This window comes from Diadema antillarum, unplaced genomic scaffold (assembly GCF_040938485.1).
Source record: "Diadema antillarum isolate AM-2024a unplaced genomic scaffold, OU_Dant_1.0 seq00000999_RagTag, whole genome shotgun sequence".
Classification (NCBI taxonomy): Eukaryota; Metazoa; Echinodermata; class Echinoidea; order Diadematoida; family Diadematidae; genus Diadema; species Diadema antillarum.
Window position 1 is genome coordinate 50,629 of NW_027271837.1, and position 21,062 is coordinate 71,690.

Consider the following 21,062-nt stretch of genomic DNA (forward strand, 5'->3'; position numbering starts at 1 on the left):
TATTATGACCTATTTTGATTAAATTAGGCCTACAGGGTAAGTAACCTAATGTGGTCTTCCATTGACAACTTTTTCACACACAGATATGTCATAAACGATCATTTCACTCGCAATTGAAACAATGTGTCTCTTGTTTACTTTCGATAATGTACAGACACAGCGGCCCCCATTCTCATATTATATCCTGATGTAATCCTATTGATAAACCATTCCTGATGTAAGATGAGCATGTTAAGAAGCAATATTTATGCTGATTACATTTTTGTCCCTTTCTATTTTTTAAAGACCAGAAAAAGAACAATTTTGTTCCCTCACTTTACATCTCTTCTACTCTTTTATTCTGCTGTATTCCTGTCCCCCCCCCCCCTTCACTCCTCTTCTCTGTCTGTTTCTGTGTTTATCTCTCCACCTTTTATCTTTCTTTTTCCTTGAGACTGTGTTTCTGGATTTGGTACACACAGGCTGATATGAGCCATGCGCAATTACCAGGCAAGCAAGGTCGTACTATTACATTGTACCACAATTTGTATGCATGTGTAGGGGAGAGGAAAAAGAAGAGAATAGCCGTGTACGTACGCTACGTGCCCGCACGGGAAGTCCTCGATCCCGTGTACAACACACCCGCATGCTGGCAGCAAAAAGAGGTGCATAATTATTTTCTCCTACACATGCGCTCTGTGAACGACACATATTAAAAGAGCGTAGTGGCGTAGTGGTTATACTAGGAGTGATGAGCACTTTTAGTGCTTAGTGTACGCTACAGCGGCTATTATTGCAAGAATGCAAGCTTTGTCTCCTGCGTGGATTTCGTTCGTCGTCATGTAAAGTATGGCTATTAGCTTCTGTTGCCTTTATACGTCTGAATTTTGACGTGTCGAATCTGTGTGGCCAGATTTTTGTTTGAGATGAATGGAGAAATCCACCTTCGACATCAGCAGTGGAAAGGATTTCCACTTATCGACTACGAGTACGCGATACGTATGACCATCTCTTTGCTTTTGCGTTCTCAGTCGGAGATTAAGTTGCTTGGAGAATTTGAGAAAGCAAGACGGGATAAATTAAGCAACGCCTGCTGAACGTGAGAATGGCATGTGCCGGTGATAATGCTTGCCCGTGGAATTCAGATTAACCTGTAGATGAAACGTATGAGCAGTGGTGATCACGATTGTTCTTGTTTATCAAGTAGCTAACAGCATCTTCTCCTGCCTTAAAGTCTCCTTATGAGGTAACAGAAAAAAACACGAGATATACTTCCTCATTCATATACACAGGTAGTGTGACTGATATTGACATTCTGGCATAATGTGGTGGTTTACATTCTGCAGGATGTTGGCACTGGTTTTAGCCAACTCAATCTTCCTACAGGTCCTTTCAGCAACGGGGGAGGCTGACTGCCCCCCGCACTGCTCCTGCACCCAAATCATGGACAGTGACGGTAGAGCCACTGGTTACATCGCCATCAAATGTCTCGCGAGCAACACCATCTCTACTCTCAAGGGCGTCTTCTCTCCGCTGTCGCTGCGTATGCAGATAACAGTGACTAGCTTGTAAGTACTGATCTACAGATGCCTGCCACCATGAGAGTGAGGGAGAGAGTGGGGGGGGGGGGGGGGAACCATTCATGAAAGAATCACCGTTATATATGAGAACCATAATGGCGTCAATCTCTCTTAACCTTCACAACAGTGTTGACGTTGCTTTGTTTCTCAGCTGACAATGCATAAATTCACACAACAAAGTACATGTATATCACGTTTTCTGTAGTTATTTCTTGACACAGAATTCCTGTAATATTCATCTTCTTCGAATTATATGTTGATTTAATAATTGCGAGGGTGTTTTTTTTTTTTGTAAACCATTGCATAATTCATAGTCAAATTACTTGTTTCATACAAGATAAGTATTGCATATTGCTGAGTTTATCTGATAAACGAAGATGTCCATGTCCGTCTAAACTACGCGTGAACTTCAGAATGAGACGAAGAACTACAACACGTTTAGATTTTGTTCACGGAAGAAAGATTAATGTTTTCATGATTGCTCTTTTAGGTAGGCCTACTTTAGTTTGGTGTAGACAACAAAGGGCATTTATGGATATTTTTTTCTTTCATGTAGGCCTAGTGTGTTGCCATGTGTTCTTACAACCAAATACATTATGCTTTGACTGTTCTGGAAAGGCGACAGTAAGAAGACGATAGACAGTGTCCAAGACTAATTGAACTAGCCGTGTCGATACATGATTTGATTGTACAAGATTTCAACATTCAATTTCTAGCCCACGGCATGAAATGTCCAGACCAAGTGAGACGCCAGAGTGACGTGGCCCGGTTATGTTTGTTGTGCCTGTATTTCAGTTCTTGAATCAAAATCAAAAGGCATATCGTGATGGCCCCCATTACATTATATTGTTAGGTGCTACTCGAGTGACTTGAACAGTTGTGTTAATGGGGCAGTTTTCTTTTCACTCCACACTTCACTTCGGGTCATGGTCGCGTATATTCACTCCATTGAGGAACTGTGCGAAATGTGATTATCGGCTCAGTGCAGTGGCTGCATTAATACGAAATCCCTTCAGAAAAGTATGCTCAAACAAAGCTTTCAGCTTCAGAAGTGCCCATACATTTTCGCCAAGAGGTCCTTTCGAGTGCACTTCTAGTTCACGCTGCAAAGGAAACTCAAATTGTGCTTCAATATGACGCTACTGGTGCACGTAATTCGTGTACATACGGTTAGAGTTTCGTCCGGCCACACGTTGCAACACGTTTCAAGGTTTGCATGGCCAAGAAACTGGAGCATGAATTCGTAGCTAAGTAGATCAACGAAGCGTGTGCATCTGCACGCACGGCGATAACATTCGTGTTCTGTTCGCACGGTCGTGGTACGCGCTGTAGCGTGTCAGATAAGCACACCAATGAGAAACTCAGCATTCCGTAAATTCGTTCTTGCAAGGTTTCAACATCTGAGCGATTGATGGGGGGAAATGGTTACTCGTGTAGCACTGGACAACGTATTAGAATGTAGCGTCCTTTGTTGTGCGTTCTATAGCATTGTCGGTGATATTTACACGCGGCTTGTCGTTTTCGTGAGCAGTAAAGCAGAATGATTGCATCAAGTTTTAAGTACTGTAACAGCACATAATATTATGACATGTTTGAAACTCCGCGCGCAGATTAGTTGTGTACTCTAAGAAGTTATCACTCTAACTCCTTATATGCTCAAACCGTGTGCTCAAACAATTTGTGTAGATTCTGACACCTTCAAGTCAAAATGCTACAAGTAAAAGTGAAAGAGAATAGAGAGACGGATACACACACAGTGGAAGCGTGCGCTGCTAACTGCGTCGTTAGGAGTTACATCACACTGTCCTCCGCAGCGAGCGCGCGCACTCCTAGGGACAGAAATAATATATTATGCTAATCTTTTCTGACCGATCTTTGTCGCCATTGTTCTTCCCCATTCTGCGTAAGGCTTGTAGAGACCACGCTCTCCTCGGTTGTTTTTCTTCTCTCCCCTCCTCTTCACTCTTCACTCCCTCACTGTCATACACACATACAAACACGCACGCACCCTCACACACACACACACACACACACAGTGTACATTATCTCTCGCTCACTCTCTCTCCCTCTCCCACATTGTTTTGTTTGGTTCTTTAAACGTCGGTTGCAATAAACAATTTCTACCCGTCTACTCATTACGAGGAGAATACTCGTTATGTGGAACTAATCAGTGCGCGGAATATTGCTAGTGTAATATCAGACACTCCTGCTCACGTCGGTACTGTATAGATGAATTATCATTTCCCTCGCTGATGAAAGGAAACTAACCTTGCTCGCAGAAACATATCCATGCTCATTGTACTTGTGCAGGTTTACAGTGAAGCGCCTGCATTTGCCGAAATTCCTGTTTAATCTCCAATGAGGACCGATGGATATTAAACGATTTCTTGATTGTGATGTTATCAGTGGTGTTGCGATACTTGTTACATCAATCCAAACACATGCATAAACTCTCTCTCTCTCTCTCTCTCTCCATCTATCTATCTATCTCTCCATGTGAGCAAGTTCCAAGCCTGTTTGATTGAAAAGAATTAAACCTGAAACTGCCATTAACTGAGCATCGATGTAATCCCTACCCAGTAGGCCTGCATATCATTTTAAAGGGACATTCCAGACGATTTTCATAATTTCACATCATGTAGTACATAAATCGACAACTCCATGTATAGCCTTATGGAATTTATTGTGGTTCTTGAGCAGAGAAACAATACTTTGAAAAACCTTTAACAAATTACACTGAACAAGGATGATGACATAGGAGGTTCACATATTTCAGAAATGTGGCAGTGTAACTTCATTACAATACCGCTTGCTTGCAAGTTCACCTGTGTATAATCTATGCATGCCTTCTTCTTTTGTTCTGCTTCCTTGAGCCCCAACTCATGCATTCTTATGGTGACTCTGCCATGTCATCATCCGTGCTCATTGCAATTTGTTCTAAATTTTGAAAATATGCTTATTCTTCTTCCCAATTATCACAAATTCTGAAACTCTGTCCTCAGTATAACTAATTTATAAGTGTTCAAATGTAAAAATCTGAAAATCATCCGGAGGTCTCCTTTAACCAACACCCCACTGTGTCGACTTCCACTCCCACAATCATGCATTTTGGAACACAAACGTTTCGCCATTGCTCATGGTTTTTATGTCACAGTCTTAATGGTCTTTATCATAGTCCTTTTCATCCTCTGGCTTTCGACAACAAATTGATTTATACTGCTTGAAATTAAAGGCATTATCTATAATAAGCACAATATATTCAGGGAGAGAGAGTAACGACCGATGGTTCGATTTTTGGAGGGCCTTGTAGCATAGTGAAATAATCTGTTGGGGCCGGAGTCTGCACGCTACAAACATCATGAGATATGCAAATCTACATATTTCTGAAACTCGTACCTCTTGTAGTGGACACTGCCAACTCTCTTAATATCTCACATTGTCGATGACATCCATTCTACGGCAAAGAATGGAAATGATATTTTGTGAATAGTCGTGGAAGGATATAAACCTATACAGAACAACATTAACCTTTGCATAGCAGGGCAGTGGAATGCTCCAGTTCTTCCTGGTGAAGACTAACAGCATCTAGCCGAAACGACTTTCGTTGAAGAGGGTCAATCTTGCCATTGCATAGCAGTAATAATGAATGCGTGTTAGATGTTTAAATTGTATGGCAGTGAACTGTATGTATGTTAGGTGTATAAATCCCTCTCCAGATTTTAGTCTTGTGCAGATCAATAGGCCCTACTTACCACAAGAATATGAAAATATTTACAGAAGTGGAGCTGAAGACATGTCAGCTATGTATTTAAACTTTCACTATTTTTAACCATTCTACTTTTGGAAGTGAATAACCCAGTCAATGACTAATAGGATCTGACGGGTAAAGTGATGTACATGTCGCTCCGTTGTGATGAGATGATTCTACAGATGCCGCCATGCTGTGTAGTCAAGAAGAATCTCATCAACGGAGCAGGAATTACTGAATGGCATTGCCATGGTAATTTACGAGAAAGTCGTACATCACAAGACACGATCTGAGAAGTCTCTACGTAGAATAAAAATCGAATAGAATCAGGGGAAACACGACCAGTCATCCTTTCACTGAAATTTATGAGTGTCTGTGTTTTGTAGGTGAGACTCATTTCATTAACAGAAGAGTGACAACGAGATATCTCTATGGCAACACGATGACGAATACAGCAGAAGACAAATTCCTTGACATGGGGGAAATATGAATCGGCTCGTTATGAAAAGAAATAAGGTGATTGGTAATCGCGTAAAATGAGCAATGCAGTCACGAGGTATCAATCAGTACTGAAATGAGAACTGAACACGCATGCTCAGCAAGCGAGAAGGCAACATGGCGAGTCTTTCACTACATCACCATGCCTTCCGAACAGACGAAGACCAGCGCCATAAGGGTGAAGCTTAATAAACTGTCCCTGTTAAGCCTTTATCCAGATAGTCGGGATGGGAGCATCCCTAAAGTTAGGTCTCAATAATCACATGAGTCTCTGAGATCGCACGGGCAATCTCTCGGCAAGGGCAGAACTGCAGCGTCCTGTTATCATCTCATCCCTGTAGCGTTCATTTCCATATAGTAGAGCAGATAAGCCGAAGAATTGTGCAAAAATTGACTAAAGCATGAAACTTTCACCATTGTTAGTACATGCTATAAGATTAATTCTAAGATCGGGAGGTAAGTCTAAATTGACCTCTGATGACCTCTAGAGGTCAATGACCTCAAAATCTAAGAACATTGATATTTTGCGTCATTGGTTAATGATAAACACAGTAATGATGTACTAAAACTTAATTTTTGTCACAGTGAAATTGTCTTTATGTTCCACAGAGCCCTGACAGGTTTCTACCTTTGACCTCTGATGACCTCCAGAGGTCAATGACCTCAAAATGTCAGAAAATTGATATTTTGCATCATTGGTTAATGATAAAACACAGTAATGATGTACTAAAACTTAATTTTTGTCACAGTAAAATTATGTTTATATTCCACAGAGCCCTGACAGGTTTCTATCTTTGACCTCTGATGACCTCCAGAGGTCAATGACCTCAAAATGTCAGAAAATTGATATTTTAATGCGTCACTCATAACTGAAACACGATAATTATGTACTAAAAACTAATTTTTGTAAGAGGAATTGCCTCAATGTTCCACTGAGCCTTTCGAGTCAGAATTCTACCTTTGACCTCTGATGACCTCAGATGACCTATGATGAGGCCAATGACCTCAAAATGTCAGAACATTGGTATTTGGTGCAATTGGTTGGTGACAAACATGATTTAGATGTTATATTCATTTGTATTACAATTGAATTGTTTTCCTATTCCACAGAGCAAGAGAAATTACTCACGTGTCTCTACCTTTGACCTCTGAGGAAGGTGACAGGTCAATAACCTCAAAATATCAGAATATTGATATTCTATGTATAGCCAATGGTCAACTTTGTAATACCAGATGTACAATCATTTATGCTATAATAGAAGAATCTTGTCATTCCATGGAACACTGGTCATTAACCTGTGCATTATATCCAACTTTGACCTCTCAGGACAATGAGAGGTCACTGAGATCACATGTGTAGGCTTACCTGTATTGATGTTTGGCTTCATTGGTGTAATCGTAAATGCTTAATCATGTACAAATCACGCATTGACGTTTTGATCAAAGTATGTATGCATATTCCACAGAGCATTGGTTTATAGTAACAGGTCTCTGAAATGTGAGAGGTCAATTACTTCAGAAATAAAGCTTAAGTTTCTTGAGTGATGGCAGTGACCTCAAATATAACTGTTATGTTTGGGTTAGTTATGTAGACTAGCAAATATAGGCAAATATGGCCATTATCTCGACACTCGAGGAAAACAAGGCCCACGAGACTGATATACAGAGTGTTTAATCTATTCAGTGTAAGTCTCATAGATCTTTTCTCCCATTTGTCGGACTCATTATGGGACTGGTTTGCCTAAGTGTCAAGCTCATGGGCAATATTTGCATAGTTTCCAGCTGGTGGGCCTGTATTGGCCAGTGTAAAGCTGGTGGGTTGTTATAGTATGACTGCGATGAATGACTCATGGTCCTGGAGTATACAGTCCACAGCTGCGACATCATGGACTATCTTGAAAACTTCGACATACTGTGAGGCCCAACATGCATTCCACATGAAGCAATCCTGTGTATTGCAACTAGCTATTGCCATCCGAGACCTACCCAGGGAATAGATAAGCATTCATGGCAAACCATGGAGAAAGCGGATTGTGCAAAATATTTTGGAGTTCCAATAGGAGGCTCAGCTGGAATCAAATCGCCACAGCAGCTTAAAAAGGTTATACTTCAACCAAAGACTCTCTCCAGACGAAGATACGAGTATCATAAAGTTCAGGTGTTTTGCTACTCCATGCCGCTCAGGACTGTCCTGGAATATGCATGCATCATCTGGGATCCATTCACCCAGGTGAAACATCATGAAGTTTGGAATGATCCAGAGAAGATATGCACTCTTTAGCTGCAATGACCATCATATGCAAAACAAGCAGTGTTACAGCCACACTTGAAAAACAAAACAAAGCAAAACAAAACAAAACTACAATGGTAATCCCTGTAAGAAAGTACAGCACAAGCAAATTCAGCGATGATGTTCTGCATCAAGAACCCCACAATATCCACTCCGCAGGAAGTTGTGGCTCTATTGCTGTATTCTTCAAAGAGGGCAAATGACCAAAAATGTCAGGCATCATTTGCAAGAACACAAAGTAGGCCTACTCCCAAAAAAAGGTGGCGGCTACTCTCGGCCACTGTCTTTTGTATCTCTTTGAAACACTTCAGGAGACTGAGAGATACGCAATATTCAGCTCTCTTATTGAAGATACATATGTCTCTCTTTTTGTTTTTGCATCTGTTTGTTGTTTTTTGCTTCATATAGCTCTTTGGATACCTTCTTTAACCAATTAAGAAAAGGCTCCATGGCAGAATATTACAAGATTACACAGTATAATGAAGAAGAAGAAGAAGAAGAAGAAGAAGAAGAAGGAGAATAGGAAACGAGATCTGCTGAGCCAATCCCAATCAGTTCCATGGCAGATCTTAGTCGGCACTGCAAAGGTTTGGATGTCTCTCTCTGTTGACAAAGGATATTCTAAAGCTCTAAGTAAGTCCATGGGGTGGTTTACATTGTCTGGGCATAGAGGGTTGGGTTGGGTATATGAGGATATGATGCTTTGTTATAACAATTAGGTCTGAGATATCTGTTTTTTATGTTTGTTTTGACAATCCCGCATGGATCTCCAACGAAAAGGAATGATAATGTGTTAGACCCAGCCGCCACCGTGTTTTTTCAATAGATTTTGATATTACAGTGTAGTTGAGAAAAAAGTAACCGCTCATTGTCCTAGATGGAAGTCAAAATTGAACTGTGTGTGGAATACTCTGCATACAATTTTGGACACACACACACACAAAATGCATGTTTTTATATAATTATTATTTCATAAGCAGCTGGCCATTACAAACCAATGAGACCAGACATCAATATTCTTACATTTTGATGCATATCTTTCAATATCCTCCAGAGGTCAGAGGATCATCGCTAATGTTCATGTGAAATGAGTACACGCCTTTTGAATTGCTAACTTGTATTGCTATAGAAATACACAATATGTGCATCATGTCAATCATTAAATATTGTATCAGTTTCATTTTCAGTCTTGGATTATTTTTTCTATGTACAAATAAAATCGTGGCAAAGTAAACAACTTTCACATCAAAATATAAACGAGAATACTAAAAAAGAAATAGATGTAATAACGTGCAAGGCAAATACCAGGCCTACATCATCTTAAGGTATACAGGTGAAGGAAATCACCTTATTGATAAACAATTTACTTGACTGGGATAGCGACCACTGAACAATATTGTTTCTTAAAACTCTCTCTTCTTTTCAACAAGTGGAATAAAACACATGCACATACCGAGGCATCAGTTTGGAGGAGGGGTGGGGTGGTGGCAGGGATAGTTGACCCCCACCCCATTAAATTCTGAGATGTGGACTATGTTTTGTTGTTGTTAGTTTTTGTTGTTGTTTTTTGTTTTTTGCTCTTTAGACAGAAAACTGCCCAAGTTTTTCACTTTAAGTGTGCATCGGATTGTTAAAATTTAATTCTGAAATGCAAAATCTCCCTTCTGTGAGAGGGGATATCTCCTTTCGATAGACTCCTTCCCCCTGCTTGGTTCCTTCCACAGATATAACATACTTTGGGGAATGATAATTTCCCTTATTCTATGAAATATATTTGTAAGAGATATTTTTATTTGAATTCCAAAGATGAAAAGGCTTTCCTATATATGCACGATTGTTCATTTTGGAGGGCAAGAGGCATTTGCCCCGCCTCCCGAGAAAATATGGGAGGGGGAATGGTGGGGACATAAAACTTTGCCTCCAAGTATTTCCAGAGATGGAGATTTTTTTTCTTCACTTTTTTGTCAGAAAATGAATTGTCACTGAACATTTCAGCTATAGTATGCAGCAGATTAAAAGGCAGAATCTCCTTTGCATACCCCCTCCCCCACACTATCTTTCGTTATGTCCCCTTCCATATACGCTCAGTGAAGTATAGATGCATGTTTAGTGAATCATAACCACATATATCATTCACAAATGTCTAAAAACATCGATATTTTGATATCTAAAGTTCATTGACCTCTGGAGGTCATCAGAGGTCAAAGGTAAAAACCTGTCAGTGCTCTGTTGAATCTGGAAATGATTTCTCTGTGGTATAAATGCATGTTTAGTGCTACATAACCACATATATCATTCGCAAATGTCTAAAAACATCGATTTTCTGATATCTAAAGTACATTGACCTCTGGAGGTCATCAGAGGTCAAATCAGACTTACCTCCCGATCTTAAAATAAATCTTATGGTATGTTCTAACACTGGTGAAAGTTTCATGCTTTAGTCAAATTTTGCACAATTCACGTGATTTTGAGGGCTTAACTGCTCTACTAATAGTCAAATCACCTCACATGCCACAAATGAGGTTTGAGGCAGATTCCTCCATGCTTCCGAAAATGTTCACAGATGACCGACGGAAACCTAATGAAAGAAGGAAAATATGGAGTCAACACACGACAGCCAAGTTCTTCCTATCAAACATAGAAATTAGTGCTCACAAACAGACCAGAAATTGAACACGGGCATTGTAATGTTAGAAAGAAATACTAGTAATTAAGAGTGACCACAAACTCAGCGAAGTAACAAAAAGGAATAATTGAGAGTTTTATCAGCATGAACGTCGAATGGACATTTTGTTCTCCAACACCAATTATAAAAACCATAACCAGTGATATCCAAGTTCACAAAATTCAAATAATCCCTGCTGGGGTCAAAATGGAGGTACCTGTATCCTTAACTCTCTCCCCTTTATTATTTTCACATACACATTTTCATCACTTTGTTACGAATTGTATGTGTGGTCATGATGACAGTACCAATGTTCAAGTTGTGACACATCAGTCCAAGATAACCAGAAGGACATATATGTGTACGCTTTGTTAGAATTAGCCTATATTCAGCTTTGTGGAGCATCATCACACATATTGTATATAGTAATGACTACAATGCTGGTGTAAGCTAACTATACCCCAGATGTTTATTTGACCAATTTTCATTTTAGGGTGAAGAAAACCGTAATGATTCCCCAATCACTGTGACTAGAAGCAACTGCTTGAGCTAGACCTTTTACTAGACGAGCTTGTGATTGTGCTTGAAGCAATTGCTTACAAGCACTAGTTTTATGCATTCGCCCCAATGCCAGTGGTGAATGTAGTACATGTGTAGTCTTGGCGCAGACTCCTCTACGATCAACAAGGCTTTGTGCTTGCAAATTAGCGCCACTCGGCCTCGCGTTCACTCGTTCCCTCACAGTTAGTCTCTTTTTCAGCCACGAGGCCTTGTCAAAATGCTAAAAAAAAAATAATAAAAAAGCATGGTGATCGTTTCCCGAGTGTCCAGAGTGAGCGTGGTCGAGAAGACCCGACCTGCGCAGGAAGAAGGCATGTCCCTCTTTCAGACTTGTCGAATATCATCCTTCGTCTCAGAAAGTATCCACGTGATCAGTCACACGCATCGTATCTCTTCGAACTTTCTCAATGTGAGGGGTTTACAGCGGCTAAGACCCCGTTTACAGTGCGGGGCTGGGCCGAACCGAGGCCGAGCCCAGTCTCAATTGCGGGGCCGAGCCCCGCAATTTTGTCCGTTTACACTGCCGGGCTCGGCCGCGCTTTTAATTCAAACCTTTCAATATTTTGTCGTAGTAGCGCTCTACTTGTAAACAAACGCAATTTGGTATAATCTGGTTTTCAGACCCTTTGCCAACTGGATTCCTGGCGACGAAGTCGCCGTTCGGGCAAAGGCCTTTACCGAAGGAAAAATCCTTTGCAGGACAAAGCCACCTTAAACTACACTAGTTTTCGACGTTGAGGGGGTTAATATCCTGAATAACGAAATAGTACGGGCAGAGGGTTTGGAAGCCAGACTAAAATTGGCCGCACATTTGGCCCAGTTTGCGTTTACACTGAGAAAAGGCCGGGCTCGGCCGCGGCCGAGCCGCGGCCGAGCCTCGCACTGTAAACGGGGTTTAACTATAGTCCTTTTCTCTGGTTAATCATGCTATTCTATCTGTAATGATTAGTTGTGTAGAATTCCTCTTAGAATTGATGGGATGGCATGGCGCTCAATCTGTCCGGAAAGAATGGATGCAATGCCCGATCTTTCACTTATTGGGGAAAAACAGAAAGGACATATCAAAAAACGTGAGGAAAATGAAACGCCAATCAAAAGTAAGTTTCCCTGTCCCTTCTAAATCCGTTCTCCTTGTAATAATAATAATTATTATTATTATTATAATAATAACAACGATAATAATAGTAATAATAATAATAATAATAACAATTTCTTATTGACCGCTTTTACAGGGCCTGATCAAAGCGCTGTACAATCAACATACGACATTCACAAAATATAGAAACAACATAATAACAATTGAAACAGTTTAGTCTTAAGTTTCCTCCTAAACATTTCTTCTGATTAAACACATAGGCGGAGTTCTTTTTGGTAAAGTATTCCCGGCAACAGATCAAGCATATGAAAATGTGCGTTTGATGTCAAAAGCTTTGGTTTTTACTTGTGGGATTTGTATGATTGTTTTATCATTTTGTGACCAGAGTTGATATCCGGATACTGTACGGGTGGTTAGTAGGTTGGATAGGTATTGAGGAGCAGTATTCATCATGCACTTGTAAACAAGAAGGGCTAGTTTGAAATCAATACGCTCTTTGTACGGGTGTCATTGACGTCACATGTGTTTACTGCATGTTCTGGCAATAATCTCAAGTAAAGACACCCCGGACCAAATTTCAACAGGCTTTTTATAGGCTTTTATACATATTTTTCTTTATTCTTGACGCATTAACTGTTTTCATAAGTAATTGCCCGAACGACTGATTAATTGGTTGATGTTTGATTATTCACTCATGACCGAATCCGAGTCTGTGAAATTACCCGTCAATTTGTGTTTATAATGTACTTCATTGACATAACAATACGACAGACAAACACACAAATGGACTAACGAACGGATATTGAAACATGTTAGGTAAACATGTAATTATGAGTTGCTTTGGTGTCTGTTAGTATATATGGCAATGTAAGTGGTGAGGTTGCACAACTAACCATCGACGCTTGGAATCGTATTAACGCAACCGGAATTCTTGGTACGAAACTCCTCTGGTACAGCTATTTAAATGTGAGAAGCAACATTGAGCCACATCACTGAAGAGCGGGCCTCTAATGTTCTTTCAGGTTAATAGTTGGTAACGGGCGGTCAAATAAGAACTTTAAACCCTACTCTCTTCAGTGAGCGAGTACAAAAGACTTCCAACGTTTGTGGTGAGTAAATTATATATAAAATCTCTTTGATGTAGACACAGCTGGGAGGGGATTCTTTGGAGGACCTATACAATACAAAATATGAAATGCCTGTTAACTTGTGTTGATTTGTGCATACATTTCTCTGTAACAAGTTGTTATTAGTGTAACAAACGCATCATCTGTCTTAACATATTTCAGTCAGATGAGCTATAATATCATTAATGAATATTACCCTGCATTGGACGTGTGATTTTTCTATTCCTAATCCTATTTGTTCCAATTATAGTACTAATTTCAAGGTGGTACAGAAGTCGGCAAGAATTTTGTAACAGTGAGAAAAAAGCTTGCCCGAATTGGGCAAGCAAAGTGTCAAAGCCACCTTTTCTTTCACCTTTCCCCCAGCAAACCTACCAAGTCAACCATACAGATGCCAAACGATAACGACTGTTTAGTGATGCAACTCACTTTGATTTCTTTTCAACAATTTTCCAACACCTACGTGGAGAAGCCCTAAGGCAATGCAACGCAAACACTCCATCGAACCAAGTTATTTACTCCAACACTCTAAAAACAGATTGGTTGGAATGACCAATATATTGGTTAGATTTAACCAATCTCGTTGGTAGATATGTGTCCAGCCAATCTCTTGATTACAGTAACCAATCTCGTTTGGTTGAAATATCAACCAATCTGCACATTTAACCAACCTGGATTGGTTAGTTTAACCATAGATTGGTTAATCTAGTATGGGCTACATATATATGATGCAACCAATCCACCTTGGTTGAAGGGACCAGTGATATTGGTTGGGATTTAACCACAATTCATGAATTAAAAAAAAATACTACTGGTGAGTGTCACACGTCATATTTACGGCTAATTTCATATCGTACTCCTTAGCTAGACTATAGTGTACAGCCAACGATGACGTAATGTTAGCCTAATGAATATATGACCTATCCTACACATTCTAGAGTACTCTAGAATCTATGTCTATGTCATATTCCTAATTACAATCACATACAACCCATGGTTCATATACCCACGAAAAATTGTAATGATTGAAGGCGCGGTTACTGAACTACATTCCATTCTTATCAGGCCAGCTGAAATATGAAAATATTTCCTGAAACACAAGTTGAAATTTGAATAATGAATATCACAATAAAGTATACAATTTTTCTACACATTTTAAGATCGAGGTCAATATGAATACCTTATAGATTAATGTATTTACTTTTTGCCACTAGCTTTTGCATATCAGATCATCTCTCATGAATATTCATGATCGATATAGAAGCAAAACGTATGTCGACTTTTGACGACTTTATGACGTACGTCTTTATGACCAAAACACACATATTTAGACAAGCAAAATTCATGTCATATGGAAACATGAAAGTTGAAAAAATATAGGCTTTGATATTCGATGTTTAAGTTATTTTTACATAATAAACTCTCTAAATGAAAATGCATGATTGATATAATTTTAAAAAAACCGACAACAATCAAGCTCCAACTGGAATCACATTTTGTTATTTTTACATGGTCTCGTAATGCAGATGCATGATCGATATAAGAACCAACAGAAATTATGTTCAAACTGAAAAAAAAAACGCCCTTTATTCCCGCACACATTTGCGCGCGCGCACACACATACACAAGTTCATTATATTCATTTCATTTCATTTTCGGCCTATAATTGCATTTTGTCAATGCAATCATGCATAATATGTAACTAATGCATTGTCTCATCGATCTGCACTAAATTCTCGTATGAATGAATTAAGTTCCAATTAAGTTGATATGTTTAACCATTTTTTAATAGTAGCGTCTTATTTTCACAACTTTCTACAAACAATTTTCTGTAAGAAAATCGAAGTAGGTCAAGTATGAAGCATCTTTGATATCGCGCTCGTATAGGTAATTCAGGAATGGCCGACCGCGTGGGTCCAGTGACCCACTTCCTCACTTCCCGCGAGACAAAGTTTTATACAAAACTTACTGATAGTGTTTGTTTTTTTTTACTGTGAGATGCATAAACGGGCCTTATATGGTTAAACTATTTAAAACAAACTCTGCAAAACAACAGAAAATGTCGCTTACAACTAAAAATAATAATAATAATAAAGAAATAAGATTACTGCATGACTGTGAGCGCAGCAACCAATGTGGATTGGTTACAGGCCCAAGCTAGCCTTACCGATTACATTGGTTACTGGTTGACCAACGAATTGGTTAGTTTATAACCAATATAATGGCTGAAACAACCAATATAGCCTAACCGATTACATTGGTTACTGGTTGACCAACGAATTGGTTAGTTTATAACCAATATAATGGCTGAAACAACCAATATCGGGTTAACCAATGAGATTGGTTGATTTTTTTAACCAATCTGTTTTTAGGGTGAATCTACGTGTTAACTAGGAGTACGTTTTATTAAGTCCTGACTTATATTTTTGGACTTTCTTTTCGGGCAAGTAGAATTCATGATCTTGTATGTTAACAACAGTTTGAAAATCTGCTTACCCAACCGGGCAAGTGGTAAAAATGGTTTTGTAGCACCCTGACTTTGTTCAAATTTGTTTGTGTTACTGAAGTACAGTAGTACATTTAACATTTTCTTTTAAGTCCATTCATATTTTATTTTTCCTTCTTTCTTCTTTTGTCCAATTTCATGTGCTTGTTATTTTTAATCCATGGTTATGAAATGCCCTCGTGTCTTATGCAAACATTGTGTTAAGCAAACCAAGAAGGTTATTAATGTACGTCATGTGATCAGTGTGATCATATTTCTTGTAGCGGCATACCAGTAGATTTGTACAATGGTGTATCCCATCAGTTCATAGGATGGGGGGGGGGAGGGGATCAAAGTGTTATGAAATAACTTCCATTCTTTGTTACAGACATCTATGTATGTGAAGTGAAACATAATGTGACCCTAGTAATGTAGGAAATAATGATACGGAACTTTATTTAGTATATAGTCCGATCTCTTGGGCACAGTTTCCGAGTCTAATTGAGCATTGTTTTGTGTAACAATACCGTTCCCTCTAGTAAGAGGCAAAACACTCTGTCCTTCGGATGGGGTATAATTAAACATGTTTATGAAAGTGTAGAATATATCTTAGAGTACTCTCCTGTGTCTAGATTCGACCTGTTACACTCGTTAGTTTCAAAAAGTCAAAACCATTATGATAATCAATTGGGTATCGGCCTCCAAACTCTGGAAGTAAAGTTTAATAGAGACCAACGGCGTAAATCCGTACTGAGGAGTGGGGGGATGATCGGAGATAGTCATCATCACCACGATTACAAGACCATAACCGGACCGGCGCAGCCCGGGGGGAGGGGGGGGGGAGAAGCTTGCACCCCCCCCCCCCATACACACACACACTTTACAGGGATCAAATGTCCCACTCTTTTCCATGCAAAGTGGGAGGGAAGTGGCAGCAAAAATAGGAAGACTTTTTATTCTTGTTTTTGTTTGTTTGTTTGTTTGTTTGTTTTTGGTTGTCAGCCGACTTTCGGCGGAAAATCAAACTTTAAAGTATGAAGACTTTTTTGTTGTTGTTTCTCTTGTCTTTTGATGTTCTTTCTTCTTGACTGACAGGCGATTTCGACACCCCCCCCCCCTTATAAAAACGTAGCGCAGTCCTGAATAATGACCAAATAAACTAGACCCGGAATTTGTCAAGACTGACAAATTAGGTGATCCGATTTTTTTTAAATCAATGATTCGAGTTTTCACCTGAGATTAGGGACATTGGTCGTGTGATGTTTGGATTCTCATTTTGAAAAGGGAGTCAGACCTGCCATCTTGGGTACCGAATTCCGTATACACTATCAAAGATGCAGAATGAAGTATATTTGACCTTTGACCCCACTTTGCACCCCCAAGATGGCATCTGAGCAAAAAAGTGGTTATTTTGTGAAATGATTCTTGTAACATGGTCTTTGCGTGTGCAAAATATGGGAAAGATAAGACATGTATTCACCAAGATACAGGATGAAACATTTATGACCTTTGACCCTAGTTTACATACCCAAGATGGTGTCTGATCAAGTAGTTGTTATTTTATGAAATAATGTACGTAACATCAACTAAACATGTGCAAAATATGGGGTTGATAGGGGCTATTTTTCTTGAGTTATTACAAAGAAAATTGGACAAAGAAAGAAATATGAAAATACATCGAAGATAATCTTTAATTTCAACCACGTTTTTGGACGTGATCCCGACACCATATGAAAAACAAAGGGAACACGTACGATAGCGCAAAGTCTCAGCTACAACATATTAAAATCTGGGAGAAATTCACCGAAGGGTAGGTGAGCTAGTGCTCGATAAAGACAATCATGTCAATTTTCACATCTAGAAAAATTCCCTCCCATAGAGATAACACGTCATAACGAAGATAGAGAAAGAAGTGCATATGACCTTTGACCCCGATCTGCACAGACAAGATGGCATCTGAGCAAAAAGTGGTTATTTTGTGAAATGATCCTTGTAACACGGTCTTTACGTGTGCAAAATATGGGGAAGATAGAACATGTATTCACCAAGATACAGGATGAAACATTTATGACCTTTGACCCTAATTTACATACCGAAGATGGCATCTGATGAAGTAGTTGTTATTTGATGAAATAATGTACGTGACATGAACTAAACATGTGCAAAATATGGTAGTGATAGAGTATGTTTTTCTTGAGTTATTGCAAAGAAAGTTGGAAAAAGAAAGAAATATGAAAATACATCGAAGATAAGCTTTGATTTCAACCAAGTTTTTGGACGTGATCCCGACAACGTATGAAAAAATGAAGGGCACACTTACGATAGCCCAAAGTCTGAGCTACAACATATTAAAATCTTAGAGAAATTCACCGAAGCATAGGTGAGCTAGTGCTCGAAAAAGATAGTCATGTCAATTTTCACATCCAGAAAAACTGCACTCCCATTAAGATAACACGTAAACTGGTCAAATTTGACAAGATTACATTTAATCCAATATTATGAGGTGATGCCGTCATCTAATCAAAATGTTGTAATTATATTAATGAAAGAGCATTTAGTAAGCTACAACATACTGAATTCTGGGTAAAAATTGGCAAAGGATAAGTGAGATACGCTCGAGTGAACTTGTAATTTGATGACGTCATTTTGAAAATTTACTCTTTTTATTTTATCAAGAAATTTGATATCTTTTAATCATTTTTCCAGCATCGCCAACCCATGAAATGATATGTAAGACTCATCAGCTTTCAGAATATGTAAAGAAAATGGGGGGTCATCGTCCATCTTGACGAGTAAAATCGGATTTAAAATTGGCAGTTTTTTGCCATTGTTGCACTGTATATCGCCATTGACGCGCGCGCGGAATTTCAACTTTGACGGGCCCGTATGACGTCATATTGAGTCGGATTGACTTGAAACTTGGTAGACATATTCCCTGACATTTCAGGCAGGCGATAAGTGTGAAAAAACGGGAAATTTCTATTGCATATGAGCTGTGCGTGCGTATTTGCGCGCGCGCGTACGCGTCCGTAAAATTTTTTCAATTTTTCAAAAAATGCTCTAAATGGTCTGAAACGTGTGCAAAAAAAATTTGAGCTCGATTTGAGCATACAAATATTTCAACGCGCGCGTACGCGCACGTTTTAAGATATAGATGAATTTTGAGAATATGAGTAGAATGCGCTTGACTTGAAATATATGTGACGTAAATTTCATTGAAAAATTCCATTCCATTAATGAGATATGATTGAGAATGTGTTTTCATATAATGACGTCATAGTGACGTCACGGTCGACTGATCACTTTGATTTTAGTTCGATTGCCGTCTTTGGGAGACGATACATATATGGTATAAGTTTGAAATTGATAGGAAGAGGACTTTCTGAGCTAATCGATGCACAACTTTTGGGGAGAAATAAGAACTAGAGATTGTAATTTGTCATCACTGACAAATTAAGGTGATCCGATTTTTTTTTATCAATGATTCGAGTCCTGATCGCAATAGGCATGACCATACAAGTTTCATCTGTGTTTAGAGACATTGGCCGTGTGATGTTTGCATTCTCATTTAGCAAAGGGAGTCATATCTGCCATGAAGTACCAAATTCTGTATACACTATAACGAAGAAACAGCAACAAGTACATATGACCTTTGACCCACCTTTGCACTCCCAAGATTGCATCTGATGAAATAGTTGTTATTTTGTGAAATGATTCTCGCGACATCGTCTATACGTGTGAAAAATATGGGAAAGATAGGACAGGTATTCACTAAGATACAAGATGAAACATTTATGACCTTTGACCCTAATTTACATACCAAAGATGTTGTCCGATCTAGTAGTTGCTATTTTATGAAATAATGTACGAGCCATGAACTAAACATGTGCAAAATATGGGGGTGATAGGGCGTGTTTTTCTTGAGTTATTGCAAAGAAAGTTGCAGAAAGAAAGAAATATCTCAATACGTAGAAGATAAGCTTTAATTTCAACCAAGTTTTTTATCGTAATTCCGACATCGTATAAAAAAACTAAGGGCACATAACGATAGCGCAAAGTCTCAGCTACAACATATTAAAATCTGGGAGAACTTCACCGAAGGGTAAGTGAGCTAGTGCTCGATAAAGACAATCATGTCAATTTTCACATTTAAAAAAATTCCCTCCCATAGAGATAACACGTCATAACGAAGATACAAAAAGAAGTACATATGACCTTTAACCTCAATTTGCACAGACAAGATGGCATCTGAGTAAAAAGTGGTTATTTTGTGAAATGATCCTTGTAACATGGTCTTTGCGTGTGCAAAATATGGGAAAGATAGGACATGTATTCACTAAGATACAGGGTGAAACACTTATGACCTTTGACCCTAATTTACATACCCAAGATGACGTCCTATCAAGTAGTTGTTATTTTATGAAATAATGTACGTGACATGAACTAAACATGTGCAAAATATGGAAGTGATAGAGGCCGTTTTTCTTGAGTTATTGCAAAGAAAGTTGCAGAAAGAAAGAAATATCTCAATAAATCGAAGATAAGCCTGAATTTCAACCCAATTTTTTGACGTGATTCTGACATCGTATGAAAAAACAAAGGGCACACTAACGGTAGCGTAAAGTCTCAGCTACAACATATTAAAATCTGGGAGAAATTTACCGAAGCTTAAGTGAGCTAGTGCTCGATAAAGATAGTCATGTCAATTTTCATTTCCAGAAAAACTGCACTCCCTTAGAGATAACACGTAAACTGGTCAAATTTGACAAGATTACTTTCAATCCATTTTTACGAGGTGATACCGTTATCCAATCAAAATTTTGTTATTTCATGTTTGAAAGAACATTAGATAAGCTACATCATACTGAAATCTGGGTGAAAATCGGCCAAGGATAAGTGAGATACGCTCGAGTGAACGTGAAATTTGATGACGTCATTTTGAAAATTTACTTTTTTTACTTTGTTAAGAAATTTGATATCTTTTAATCATTTTTTCAGTATTGCCACCCCATGAAATGACATGTACAACTCAT

General features: G+C 38.8%; 1 protein-coding gene across 1 annotated transcript in view; it reads left to right on the forward strand.

The window, feature by feature from the left end:
* Positions 1-691: 691 nt before the first annotated feature.
* LOC139742441 (BDNF/NT-3 growth factors receptor-like) overlaps positions 692-21,062 on the forward strand; it is a 224,331-nt gene continuing 203,960 nt past the window's right edge. Inside the window, exon 1 of the mRNA XM_071652979.1 lies at positions 692-1,547. Within this exon, the coding sequence (XP_071509080.1) occupies positions 1,303-1,547 (245 nt within the window). The 5' untranslated portion in view covers positions 692-1,302. The remainder of the gene's footprint in view (positions 1,548-21,062) is intronic.